The following is a 14,013-nucleotide window of genomic DNA, read 5'->3' on the forward strand; positions in this document are numbered from 1 at the left end:
CGAGTCATTTACCACCGGCATGGACAATGTCCGCAGTTGTCCAGTCCCTCGGGACAGCGAAGGATGCAAGCAAATCCAAACAAATGTTGACGCCGGATGCAGCTCCCGTACGAAGACCGTTCGAGACCGTCAAACTGGAAACTGGCCAAAGACGAATTACAGAATCCCCAGTCGATGAGTCTCCGAAGCAAATACTCGACATTGCAAACACCATACGCTTACAATCCGGGTGCATTTTCCGTATCCTCGCCACTTCATTTTCGAGTCTTTGACAAAGACCGGTCATTTGCGTCCCCTCCGAGGTGCAACATTTGATCCAGTCCGATTTCCCCAGACAAGTCATCAACATGACGATAGCACACCAAAATCGGTGATTCAAAATCGGTGATTCACAATCGGTGAAAAAAGATGTGCCAGGTGCCGACCGACAAACACATTCATGACAAACAGTGTTTTATCTTTGAGATGTTGGATCACGCAATCCGGGTGCGGTTCCCGTACACATCTTTCCCAAAGCAACTTCTTTCCGTTTCCTCCCGAGTCCGACCAACCAGCCGGCCCCTCTTGCTAAAAGAAAATCCCAGCCCATCCAGACGGGACTCCCATGAGCCGTCGTTCCGCTGCAGCATCAGACCGTCAGGCAAACATTTCAACCCTCGGTCTCGCTTGCACTGTGACAAACATCTCTCCCACTCATTCCGCTGTCCTTACCAATTTTGAGTTTCGACTGCTTCCAGGATATTCAAGGACTGCCTGCCTTACGGTGACGTTTTCAATCTCTTGACCAAATTCGGAGGTCTTGATTCTTACCATGAAAGCTCCTCGAAGGCATCGATACTGGGCCACTACGTATTATTTAGACAAAAAACAACTGAGTGCATTCCTTGAACAAGGCAGAGCGGATTGACAAACCGGACAAATTTCACCCTTCCCTCTCCGCGTCCACATATAGTAAGTACCTCGCAATCTCACACACAGGTTGCGACACTGGCCGGTCAACTGATTTACGGCCTGGAAGGATTTATGAATCTCTCCGGGAAGCCTTGGTGCATCTCCCGAAGCAGTTTTCTGTCCCGATTCCCGTTACAATGGGGCACAAAAAAGGGTTGCAGTAGCATGAGTAGCCCCTCAGCATCAACCAAGCTTCTCGACAGTTACCACACGGCCAACCGCCAACCAAACAACCAAGAAAAGGTTTAAACACTGTAACAAACACCACCACCACTCTCCCAGTTTCCTATCCTCCCACCCACCATTCTGCACTCACATACAGCTCTCTCTTCCTTCCTCTCGCACACCCTTGGGATTTTGACACCCTTGATAACCACCCTCGCTCACCTTCGATATCGCCCAGGCTTGACCCAGGCACAACTCTCATGAGGCCGGGTCACCACGAGTTATGCAGCACCAGCACCAGCACCAATACCAACACTAACACTAACCTCCAAGCCCGACAACCCGACAATCCGACACCAATAGGTAAAGCGCAACGTAACAGGCCTTAAGTCTACAAGCTAGACTAACAAGCCAAGAATCCTCCTGGAACACCAGCCTAGGTATTTTCCCTGGAATTCCTGGCACTAGCTCAGGTCGCCACCGTCGCCGCTCCGGCTGAAGAAGAATCACGAATTGTGCCTCGCTATCCCTCTCTCTATGCCTTATTAACATATATATATACTGTACTCACCGCGAGCGCACGGTCACCAAGGTCATTCTCGGTATCGGATCCTGATGAGTTATGCCTCACCAAGCAGACTCTAATCCTCTTTCTCTCCTTGCCTATCCATGTCCACGGTGTCCCTTTGAGTTTGGCCCCCATCTGCGATTGTCCTCTGCCCTGCCCTGGGGCTATCGAGCCTTGTCGAGCCCTGTTCCCATGTGCTGCTGCCCACAGGCGTCCGCTGGTGCCCAAAGGTGCCACTCCCACACTTCCACTCCCGACTCAAACGAAAGCTACCACCATCCCGTGCCCTTCCATTGTCGTTGCCGTTGTTTGCTCGCCGCCGGTCAACAGAGCTTGCAGGATGTGGCGGTTTCATTCAGTCCATTCAGTCCATTTCGATCCATTCAGTGGCATTCGGTATTTCTTCTGGCCATTCTGGCAGTGCGGAAAGCTCTGTTCACCGCTCTATGCGCCACTTTGAAGCCTCTCTGAAGCCTCTTTTTCGCTTGTGTGCAAATGTAATTGGTGTTACCTTTCAATGTGTTATTCACAAGAGACATTTTGCTAGGATGTTACAGTACAAAAAAGCTCATTTTACACACGTCTCACGGGAAATCTCACGGGTTTGAATGCAGGGCAGGTTAGCCAGTTTGTCCGGTTTTTGCATTTCCGATATTGAATTTTTCATGATGATGATAATGATAATGATGATGGATGCTAATGGTGCTAAGTTTCTCTCTCTCTGATTAACCGTGTACCAACGAATGCCCATCTAGATTGTGAACAGTATGTCGAGTTTGTAGAAAATGAGGGGGGGATATGTGTTGTTGTGGATGACGAGGATGGTGATGATGATGATGATGATGAAGGAGCGCGGCTAGCGTGCGTGCGAACAATGTGAGCAAGTAAGCAAGCACGAAACTGGGCGTATGAGTGAGTGAGTGAGTAAACGAGCGATAATTTCAAGATATACACAATAATTTTCTCGCTAGGCTAAAACCGTACAAAATGCGAGAAATAGAGAATCCGATGTGGTAAGAACAATACAAAAAGAAGTCAACAGAAAACGAGTCGGTGTGTATACAAGAAGTGTTGTGTATGAGTGATTGTGAGAGTTTTCTCAATGCCAGATGCATGTTATAATGTGGCACAAGAACTGTCGTGTCGGTCATCGCTTTGTACAGTTCCGAACGGACGAAATTTCCCAAAACCGCGTTCCCGTGTATTGGGGGGCAATGGTATTTGGTGGCCCATGATGGCCGAAGTGCGTGAAGACATCCTGCCGCTCGTTCGGCCGCCTGGTCGAATGATTGTGAGGCCCGGCCTGATGCAGGATGAATTTTGATGTCGGGTTTCGTTATAACCTGCCGAGGATTGAGACGAATTTCCGGAGCTGGTGCTGGGTTTCGATGAACCTCGGTAGCCAATTCCGACATCGTACTTCAAAGGGCAGGCGTGAGTTGAAGATGGAAGTAGCGGTAACACTCGATCCAGTTTCCCCGTTGCTGCTTCCTCCCCTTGCTCACTTTCTCGGTGGTGGTGGTCTGCGTCGACAATTTCCTTCCCTTCAACCAGTCCAGCCTTGATGCGGCAGGTATTGTGGATATTGCAAATATCCCGGTACGGGTGACGGTGACGGTGGTGGTGGTGCCCTCAACGAATTCTTTGACTTCTTGCGACTTTGCGGCGGGAGACTGGAGCGCATACGGGTGCGCTTGTTGAGACGTGGCTTGTAGAACTCGTTTTGTTTACGTTGATCCCTTCTGTATCACGGGTCAGTTTCATTCCACCTTTCATATAAGCCATGATTCTCAAAACATACACTGCGCTCATCAATTGCTCCACATCAAATGCGGCCTGTTCCTTAAGGAGAGCAGAAACCTTCTCGTTCTTGGGGGTCGCTTGTCTCTTCTCCAGGACAATTGCAAGCCAATCGCTAGTCTGGCTGGGTTGAAGTATCGATCGCTCTTCAATCTTACTCGTCTCCTCCACAATCGGTTCAATGTCGGTGATCACTGGTCGGCTGTCGTCGATTCTCGGGAAGTCGTCGTCGATTTCGGGTAGGGCGGCTTCGGACAAAACACTGAGGGCGGGCGAACCTGGACCGGAGCCTGGACACGGGATGTAGTCGACGTATGCCTTCTCCCGCACCATGTACAAGTCGGAACTCAAAGGAACTGCGATATGTTCGTATCGCTCTGGTGTCTTTACAAGTACGTTCAAAACCGAAAGCGAGCCAAGACTCCATAGAAGTTCTCCAGAAAGGGGCGTCTTGGAATCGGAGGAATCATTGCTGTGACAGATGCCGTGGAACTGAAATGGTTCTCGTGAAACGGTAGCGCTCAAAGGCGGCGTCGAATCGGATAGCGGCCGTTGTTGCCAAATGGATGAGAAACTTTGTGTAACACTGGTGTCGCTCATGTCGATGTCAGCTGCCATGTGGCCCAACGTCGGGCACACTTGTTCTACTGACCTCTCATCATCATGCTCAGTTGGAATGAAGTCGTCGAAGAGGCTCGGCTCGCCGTCGCAGGCGTCGTGAAAGCTGTCGAGGTTACGGCGAAGGACAATGCCGCAATAGCTGAAGTCGAGCAGATTGAGGGCCGCCATTGTGGAGTGAGAGCAGCAGGCTCTCGACGGGATGATGGTTGTTGAAGCGTGTGAGGATGACACTTGTACGTGTAAGGCTGATGATGCCAGGGGACTAGGGTCGAGAGGACGGGAGGGAGTCGGTTGGTTTTGATGGAGAGACGAAGATGGAGTTTGGATGGAGACCAGATGGTGGACACCTGTAAAGGTATGGGGATGCCAATCCTCTAGTAAGGAGGCCCGGACTCCACACCCATCAATGAGCAGGCGAGGATGGTGGGCAACTTGACGAGGATGGAAGCGATACTAGTAGGTGCTAGCCAAGCGCATTCTCGGGTCCCTTCCCCAGATCCGGACAGCTTTATTTCGCAAGCGGAGCGTTGGCTGATCGCTAGGAAGTGAGAAGCCGCCAGCGCTTGGGAAGGCTTGGATGTTGTCTGGTGCTAGCGGGGGAGTGTGAGATTTGGGGTTCTGACCCAAGAAAGTGGAACTGGAACTGGAACTGCAAGACTCGGACAGGCTCGGACAGGCTCGGTAGTGTACTGGGATGAGTCCTTGTGCGAGCTATTGTGCTGCCGATACAGACGAGTGGATAATGGGGATGGATGCCAGGTGGTTATTGCTTGGACCCGAGCAGAAGGTTTATGGTAGGTTGGGGGCAGCGACCCAGTTCCCCGGGATGAAGGGGTGAGCGAGGTGAAGGGCGTGCCTTGTCTCTGACGGGAGTGAGGTGTGTGTGAGACAACGGCCGAACGGGCAGCTGCTGCTGGCGACACGGACAAGGACAAGATGAGTTGACGATTGGGATTAGATTCCAGTTGTTGGATTGCGGACGATTGGGCCACGAGTGGGGGAGAAACAGCGAAACAGCGTTCAAAGGGGGGGAAAAGGCATGCAAAAGAGAAATGCAAAAGCGAAAAAGGGCGGACCACTGGCGGGATGGACTCGATGTGTGTTTGGTGGTATTAGTAAAACTGGCACTGGGCACACTGGCAAGAGCCCGCTTGACTGGTAACTGTTCTCTCAAACTACCACCTCACGGTGTCAGCCAGTCGGGCCAATTGGGAGGGACTGGAGGGGAAGGATTGGGAATTGCGAATTGGAAGCAAAATGGACGAATCCATCCGTGCCATGTTTCCTTCTCCTTCAGGCCTTTTTTCCTCGCGGGCGCGCAACAAAAACAGAGATGCCAAAAAGAGGCAGTCGAGCGAAGCGACGGAGTTGCCAAGGCCCGTAATGTGTGCGAATGGGCAGGTAGGTGTATGACCAGGCAAGCTCAAGACGACCGGGCCTGATTGAAGCCCTCTCTTTCGCTGTTGCTGCTTTGGCTGCTGCTTTTGGGCCCCTGGTCGTCTAGTGTTTCACCTGGAGGCACTGGCAGTTCGTACTGGCTGGAACTGGCGCAGGCTGTCTGGAAAACAAAGGGAAAGAAGAAAAGAGACCACCTTCTACCTCAACTCACCTTCAGCGGACAGAGGGGCCGCCGGTTTTGCGGTGCTTTCTAGAGGCCCTTTTTGCACGGCTAGGCCAGAAACAGCTGCCAACAGCGCTCCAACAAGCGAGTGCACCACGGGGACGCCAACGATACTGTGCCGGACGTCTGGTGTTCACAGAAATGTGATAAAAATAAAAGAGAGGAAATGAGAACAAATGGTAGACAAGGAGCCCAGCGACAACCCCGGCGTGCCCAGCCAAGCCAACAGCCCCAAATGGGTAAGGTGTGTATGCACAATTCTCTATTCTGAGTGGTTGTCCGCTTGTCCGTCGTCGCTCCAAGACCAATGACGTGAGGAAAAATCCGGCAACGACGGCAGCGTCCGCGGTGCGCTTCCAACGACAGGATATGAAGCAGGCACGGAGCATCTTGAACGCTGAGAGCACGCTTTCTGAGGGGCCCGGATTTTCGGATTTACTGGAGAGACCAGGGTGCAACACACACCAACACTCAGCCGACAGGGGTTCCAAAGGCCCCGGAAGTGCTCAAAAGGGCGCCCAGAACAGTGCTCTTCCGTCCTCCGGGGCGCTGGAAAGATAAAAGACAAAAGTCGAGACCAAAAACCATCAAAAGGGCCCAGCTCCGGCTCCGGCTCCGTCCAATTGTCTTGTTTTTTCTCTCTCTGTTTTGTTTTTCGTTCCACGACTCTGCAAAAAGAAGAGATGCAAGGAGGAGCAAGACATTTCATTTCCTCTGGTTGTCATTTTCCGTCTCAACTCCTTTTGTTTCCTTCTTCCCAAGACCGGTGTGGAAGCGGCAAGCAATGCAGGCAGAGGCGGACCAGCCGACCGACATGCGCCTGCCATTTGCTGTTGGGCAGTTTTGGGCGCTGAAAAGGCAGGCGACGCAGGCGAGGCAGGCGCTGCGGTCCCGGCAGCAAAAGCACTTGCCCCAATCTGATTGACAGGCCGACAGGCTTCAGGAATGAAGACAAGGGGATTGACACATTTTTATTGACGGGCATCTCCACACGTCGTCGACGAACAGAAAGATCGGACACCCGGCGACAAGAAAACTGACAAAACTGATAGGACAGACCACAAAAAGATTGGTCATTTGCACAAGCCCGACACCTCAGACACAGGCCAGGAGTCCAGGACTGTCTGGAGCACACGGGCCGACTGGAAGCGCTCCCGAAAATGATGAGCGCAGGCCTCGAGGGGCCGAGGGGGGAGGTCCGAAGGATATCGGGGATTAAAAACCGTCTGAAGGGGTCGCCTTTGGTCACTTTTGTTGGCAAATGGTCGTCTCAAGTGGTCGGACCATAATGACGCATGTTGCAGGAGTTCGCAGTCGATCTAGCTCACAGGGAGGACGAGCTCCGTCCCCAGCTCTTCCCAAAGCCGTTGAAACGGCGGCCCCTCCTCCCGCGGGCACTGGGAGGGGGAGACGGGGGAGGGCAGCGACCACTCGGATTTCTTCCCACTGTTTCCACTGTAGAGGATGCACCTTGTGCATATTGGAAGGCTCCGTCCCTTTCCCCGCGGCGGCGGAACAAACACACAACATTCCGCGTCTCTCTAGCGTGCTAGCTTGAGTGCCCGCACTGGGGCTATAGACAGGGGGGGCTTATAATGTGTGACAAGGGAGATCTCGCCAAGTCGAACTTGGGCTTCTTTTCGTGGAAGCGCCTGCCACTTTGGGGCTAACCTTTTACGACATGACTCTATCTCCAGCGCCTCGTTGCCCGTCATCTTGCATTTTCCCTCCTTCGCTTCACTGGGACAAAAGCAACGGAGTGCTCATCGCTCGATTGTGCTCGAGAGACAACGATATCACCATCTACCATCGCGGCACCACACGTACGAGGAATCCCGGGAGTGCGGCACTCTTTATACCTTGGCCCTGAAATGCCTGTCTTGGGACACGGAGGACGACGGAGACGGGACCACACGGGACCACCCCTCCCCCTAATTTGTGCAAATTTGAGAGATGCACATCACAAAATCCCGAGCGGGCAAGCGCAACAGGCGGGCACAGCAGGTTCAGGAGTCGAGAGGAGCAACAGCAAGCAGGAGCCGAGCAGCACACCGCAGCATAGGCACACTCTCGAAAACGGTAAGAATGTTACACAACGTTGCATTCGATGTGCACCAATCAAGTGACCCAAGGCGCTACCTGTATCAGATAATGCATCACCGTTCATGCAACGCCCCAACACCCACCATTAGGACTCTCCCCCCTGACACACAATGGAAACCACCTTAACGCTGAACTAGAAAATCTTTTCCCATTCTGATGGCATCCTGATGGCATTCTGATGGCCCCATAAGGGTACGGCGCCCGAACGGAAACCTCGTTCAAAACAAGAAATACCCTCCGTCATCATCACCATGATCCTCAACAACTCGACTCACCAACAACAACTCGCGGCAAACCCTTGATCCCATCATCTTCGTCCTCCACCATCTGTCTACCTAGTGTCCCTCACCCTCACCCTCGCCCCGCCAAGGCCTAGGCTTGATCTCATGATCCGCGGACACCATGCCATGATGCAAAGAGAAGGTGCTCCGCGCATGGTCTGTTCGGCTATCGCAACCGTTTGCTCCGGCACACCGTCACGGCTTTGAGAAAGAGGATCCTCCAGCTCCAGCTTGTCCAGGCTTGTCCGGGCACAGTCCTTTTTCTTCTTCTTCTCGGTCTTCCCACAGCCTCCGGGATAACGCCCAGTCCGCGCTTGTTTAGTCGAAGTTGATAATCAAGCCATGTTGCCATGCTGCCATGCCATGCCTCCTTCGGCCGAGTTTGGACCGTTCAGCAAAAATCGTCACTTCAAAATCGTATCGTCCATCGTTCATTCCAACATCCGACTCTGAGGCGTGTCCACGGCATCATCCAAATCTAGATCCTGCTGTTGGTGTTGGTTCTTTCGTCAGCGAGCGAGCGAGGCTATGCTCGTACCAGGCAGGCTCCAAGAAAAAACTACCTGGCACCACTTACCGGTGTTTTCTTGCTTCTTTTTCTTCTCATCACCTCAGCATCGTCAAATCGTCAAAAAGGTACTGTAGCTTCCTCGGTAGTTTGTTGATTGCTATAGCAGGGTAAGTTTGTTAGAATGAGACCTCAATCACCACGCTGCACCGTATACACTTGTTAGTTATGAGACCTAATCATCACTCTTATCACTCTTATGCATATTGGACACTACTAGTATCACTTGATTTACGTTGCATACGAGGGTCAGTTTACGTTGAAGAAAGCTCTACGCAGGCATATTGGACATCAGTATCACGAGTTCACTTTGCAGAAAGAGGACCGGTTTATGTTGGAGAAAAATATGTGTTTCGTTTTGACGTCTGACACTTCATGCTATCTCCAGTTTCCCAATTCCAAAAAGGCTTTCCGTCCATGACCTTTTCTATCCAAGATAATCCTCCGTGAATTCCCAGATGACAATCCAAGCACCATTCTTCCCAAATTCCAAACCATTTCCGTCCATAACCGTTCTCGTTCAAGATGATCCTCCATGTCCTTTTTTCCAGGCTTTTTTTTTTTTTTTTTTTTTTTTTTTTCGTTGTTCGCACTCCCGTGGTATCTCACTTTCGCGATTCCAAACCCTATCCGTTCATAACCCATTCCCGTCCAAGATGCTCCTCCGTGAAAACCCACTTGTCCCAAATCCCAACACTGTACTTCCTGTACCTGTTCTGATCGTCCATCTCTTAGACCCGTTTCCTCCTTGTAACGTACGTAGTGTAGATTCCTTTGCAAGTGGCGTTCCGAACCATTCGTCATATCATCTCTTCTGGGACCCTTTCGATGGCGCCCACTTCCAGTTCGTGATCCTTTCTGGCTCTCGCTCCTCGACCGTTGACTGGCTGAAAATCCGAGATTTGTCGTGATTCGAGGGTTGTTCAGAAGAAATCCTCCTCTCCAAACTCGACAATGGTGTTGGTCGGGCGAAAGTGATAGCGCCAGCTAAGGAACCAGCGCAGTTCTCGGGCGTCCAGGGGCCTGTACTCGGGCCCGGCGAGGCGGAAGTACCAATGGTCGTCGCTGCCTCTGACGTACTCTGCGAAGGATGAGTTCTCGCCAGGGCATGGGGTGTGCTCGATGACTTCCCAGGTGGGCGGCATCTCAGCCGCTGTCCACCATCTTTCGACTATGGATTCCTCCTCTTCGAGGATGCTCTCCTCGGCAACGGCAAACTCCGTGGTCATGTCCTCGGTGACTCGTTCGGTGGTTTGTATCTCCAGAATTGGTTCCTCCTGTTGTTTGCTAGCTTCGGGTTCGGCGTCCCATGGAACCCTCGGAAGGGGTAGTTGGTCGTCGATGATCTCGGCGAAACTTTCTTCGGAGTCGTCGCTGTGCTGGATGTCCCGAGGAGTCCCCTTCTCGTAGAAGCTAGGTTCGTCGTCGTCCCAAGGGACCCAGGGAAGTGGTTGTTGCTCGTTGTTGTTGACCTCGGCAGTCTCGGTGGTTGTAGCCGCTGGCTCCTCGTCCTCATCGTCCCATGGAAACGGTGCTTCCTTCTGTTGCTTAACCGCTTGTCCGATTGATTCCTAACCCACCGTGACAATTGGTTGTTCGACAATGAGTTGCTCGGCAATGTCGTCTTTGACAATGGATTCGTCGGCAAAGGATTCTTCGACAATAGACTCCTCTTCAACAATGGACTGCTCGTCAGCAACGCGCTCTTCTTGGGCAACGCGCTCTTTCTCGCTAAGGTGCTTCGCTGCGGCGTCGATAGCAAACTGTTGTAGCTTTAGAGGCAACGAAGCCACATCCCCAATGATGAATGCCAGCAGCTCTTCATGTTCCTCGCAGTTCATATGATCAACCGAGCCATCGTCGTGGTAAAGGTACCAATTTCCGCAATTAAGCTTGGCGTACTTCGGACCGTTAGGGCGCTCCAAGATAGCCAGGATCTCGATATCCTCGGGAGTATCCTCGGAATAGTGGTAGGGAGTTTCAAAGTCCTTCGGATCGTTTGGTGGTGCTGAGTCGGTGGTTCGGTCACTCATAGGCGAAGGCGTGGGACTGTCGTCCCTGAGAAGTCTCCTGTCGTACGTGATACCCTCGCCAGAGACAGCGATGGAGGTAGGATCGTATGTGATACCCGTACCCTTCTTGGCCGAGAGGCAGATTGTGAATCCAGCCATGGCTTGGTACTCGAAACTTTCGTCATGATCGGAGTAGATGTTTGCTGTGGGAGAGCCAGGCGCTGTGACAGTCGTTGCTGTGGTGTCGTTGGTGTCGTTGCTTTCCTTCGTTTCGTTCGTTTCTTCGGAAGAGTTGGTCCTGTGGAAATGAAGAGTTAGTAAATGGGTTTCAAGTGTAAGTGTAAGTGGTGTGGTGGGGATGACTTACTCATTAGACACCTTGCGGGTGTGTGAGAACGGCTCTCCAACTGGGGAGGCAAAGATTGGCTTCCGGGCGCGCGGGCCGGTGGGGGTTTGTGGAGCTGGGGAGCTCATAAAGATTATGGCGCCAAGGGCCGCGAAGTTCTCGGGCGCATGATGGATTGAGGGGTTGTCCGCAGGTTCGATAAGGAAGCCGGATGACGTGAACTTGTTTTTATTGTTGGAGCACCCCTTGGAGTTTTGGGCGGGAGGGCCGATTGGGGTCTGCGGGGCCAGAGAACTCGTGAAGATCATCGGGCCAAGGGCAGCGAAGTCCTCGTGTGCATGGCGGATTGAGGTGTTGTCCGAGCTGTCGATGAGGAAGCCGGACTCGGTGAATTTGTTGTTTGAGCCCTTGGGGAGTTGGGCGATCGGTGTGTCGTGGACCGAAGCGTTGCCCGGGCTTTCGATCAGGAAGCCGGATTCGGTGAATTTGTTCGTTGAGGAACCCTCGGGTACTTTCGCAGGTGAGCCGATCGTGGTTTGCTGAGCCGGAGTCGCAACCGGAGTGTCAACAAGAAAGCCGGATTCCGTGAAGCTTGGGCCCTCAGTAACATGGGCGGGAGATGCGGCACGGACCGGAGATGCGGGCGGAGTTGGCGGCGGCGCAGGCCGGGTGTTGATCTCGATCTTCTTTGCCAGAGCGATCACGTCTTCCTCTGAGTCGGAAAACATTCCGAGATCTTCTTCGTTCCATTTCTGGAATGACGCGTCGATGTCGCGAGCAAGGGTAATGGTGTGCTCCACGGGGTCGCTGAAGCACTCGACCTTTTCGAATTCGTCACAAAGTCGGTTAACCTTCTTAGCAAAGGCGATGATATCCTCCGTGTCGGAAAATTCCTCAAGCTCGTTAAAGCTGCTATCGAAATGGTCGGATAGCTGAGGAAGCTCAACACCATGCTCAGTGAAAGAAAACTCCTCCAGCTCGGCAAGACTGTCATCAGCTTTGCTAGACGACCTCGGATACTCGATATCTTCCTCTTCCTTGTCCACTTCGACGATGATGGAGAGCTTGCAGATCTCGTTGAAAACGGGAATGCAGACTATTTGGCAATTAGTGTGTTGATCTACATATTCTTTTTGGGGGTCTTGATCTTGACTTACGAGGCTTGGGATCAAAGCGGACCGCTTGGTTGATATCCCTTTGCAAAGGGATGACAAGCTTGGCCTTGGGCCCAGTGGTGATGGCGGCGTTAGAAGGAGGGGTTTGGACGAAGTACATCTTGTCTTCCTTGAAATGCTTCTCGAAGGCCGTGTAGTTGAAGACATCTGAAGCCAGGCCGCCGAAGGAGTCGTTATCGCTGGTCGTCAATTTAGTGTCGTTGATAGGAGAAGTTGTGGGAGCCGCGAACTCAATGATGTCGAAGGTCGGGCGGTCATGGTGACAACAGTGGACGTTCGAGTCGGCGGGGACAACGATAACAGAAGACTCGATGTCGTTCGGGGCATCCTCGATGGGGCCGACAGTGGTGATAGTGTCGAGATCCTTAGAGGTATCAAAATCTTGGCTGCGGATATGGACCTGAAGAGTGTCGACCGAGTCCGAGTTCGTGATGTTAGTCGCAATGATGGCGGCATCGGTGATGGTAGTGACCTCCGTGATGATGGTGTCGGGTTTCGTGATCCGGTCGGCGATGATGAGAAGAAAGGTGCCGAGAATAGCGAGAATGGTGTTGCCAGTCAGGGCCGAGATGATGATCATCCCTATGACTGCGTTGAGGGTGGTGTCGATGTTGGCGGAGTTCATCTCAATGGCGATGTTGTCAATCGAGTGGCTGGCGTCGTTGATGTTGCTGTCAATATTGATAGTGTCGACCATGTCGCGGTCAATGGGGCGCGCAAGCGCAGAAGCCCCGATGGTAGAAGACATTATGATTGATGTCGACTGAAGATAGACGGAGGAGTCTGACAAGAGAGGGGAGGAGAAGAAGATGAGGATGGGTATCAATTCAATAGTCGCGCGCGAGCTTGAATTGTGATAGGGGGGGGGGGGGGGGGGGGGGGGGGGGAATGATGCGGCAGAGCGGCAAGATCTTGATGATGAGAGGCTCGAAAGTCGATGGTTTGTGTCGTTAGACAAGAGAGAGCTTTAGCAGAACAAGAGCCGCGAGGCAAAAGTTTTTTTGCGTGAGCGAGAGAATAAATTCTGCGGTAGCGCAAGAGATACTTGATGTGAGATGACGAGAGAAGGATTGAGTTCCAGTTCTGGGATCAGAAGACGTGCTCTTATACCCTCCTAGGTTGGATATTTGCTGCTGCGTTGCTGGGTGGTTTGTTGGGTGAGCCCAGGCCTGTTCAGATGGGCTGTTCATCGTTCAGTAGTGCTGTGTCCATGTGGTTGCTTCGACTGTCGTTATGGAAGGGGGTGGACGGTGGTGGCAGCAAGGTTGGTGATGCTGGGGATAGACAACCGTTGGTGGTTTGGTTGTCATGAGCAACCCGGTGACAGGGTGTTACACCTCATTGGTCGAGACAGGTTGAACAGTCCGGACAGGGAAGGCGGTGTATGAACAGGGCTGAACAGCTGAACAGCTATTTCTGGGGGATGGGATAGCAATGAACAGAGGTCAAACCCAGGGCATGAAACCGGGGGAAGACAATGGAAGAGCGGCTACCGCGGGGACTGTATACGACTGAACCAGGGACGTGAAATTTCCGGCGAACAGTCAGATTTACAGCTGTTTCCGGCCGAGCTGACGGCCCGTGAGTTTTCTGAGCGGCCTCGGGGGTCACGGGAGTTCAAGAAGCTCATGAAAGCTCATCTGCCGGGTGATTGCGTATATCAAAACATTTGAGCGTCACTTCAGCAAAAGTCAAACCTCTAGCTATTGCCGGGCCAGGCCAACGGCGCCCGGACCCGCCGAACAGACTTCACAGTCGAAAAGCAGGAGACTTATGGAAGGCTAGAGCTGGACTTACTAGAG

The 14,013-nt window shown here is 52.5% G+C and overlaps 2 protein-coding genes across 2 annotated transcripts; both read right to left on the reverse strand.

The window, feature by feature from the left end:
* Window positions 1-999: 999 nt before the first annotated feature.
* On the reverse strand, window positions 1,000-6,044 carry SMAC4_00577 (uncharacterized protein). Its single transcript, XM_024655639.2, has 3 exons — window positions 4,137-6,044; window positions 3,486-4,070; window positions 1,000-3,426 (listed from the first exon to the last, which is right to left on the reverse strand). Exons 1-3 carry the CDS (start codon window positions 4,271-4,273, stop codon window positions 3,231-3,233), a joined length of 918 nt encoding a protein of 305 aa, XP_024511025.1. The 5' UTR covers window positions 4,274-6,044; the 3' UTR covers window positions 1,000-3,230.
* A 3,557-nt stretch (window positions 6,045-9,601) lies between these two features.
* On the reverse strand, window positions 9,602-12,959 carry SMAC4_00578 (uncharacterized protein; the record flags this gene model as incomplete). The annotated part of the gene is made up of 4 exons (XM_003351983.1): window positions 9,602-10,219; window positions 10,259-10,988; window positions 11,058-12,132; window positions 12,194-12,959. The coding sequence occupies 4 exons, from the start codon at window positions 12,957-12,959 to the stop codon at window positions 9,602-9,604; spliced, it is 3,189 nt and encodes a 1,062-aa protein (XP_003352031.1).
* Window positions 12,960-14,013: the final 1,054 nt, after the last annotated feature.

This window comes from Sordaria macrospora, chromosome 1 (assembly GCF_033870435.1).
Source record: "Sordaria macrospora chromosome 1, complete sequence".
In the NCBI taxonomy this organism is placed as follows: domain Eukaryota; kingdom Fungi; phylum Ascomycota; class Sordariomycetes; order Sordariales; family Sordariaceae; genus Sordaria; species Sordaria macrospora.

Coding starts and splice junctions, on each gene's coding strand:
- SMAC4_00577 (XM_024655639.2), bottom strand. CDS start 4,273: ATGGCGGCCCTCAATCTGCTCGACTTCAGCTATTGCGGCATTGTCCTT. Junction 4,071..4,136: donor ACTGAGCATGATGATGAGAG/GTCAGTAGAACA, acceptor GAGCGACACCAG/TGTTACACAAAGTTTCTCAT. Junction 3,427..3,485: donor GAGCAATTGATGAGCGCAGT/GTATGTTTTGAG, acceptor CCCGTGATACAG/AAGGGATCAACGTAAACAAA.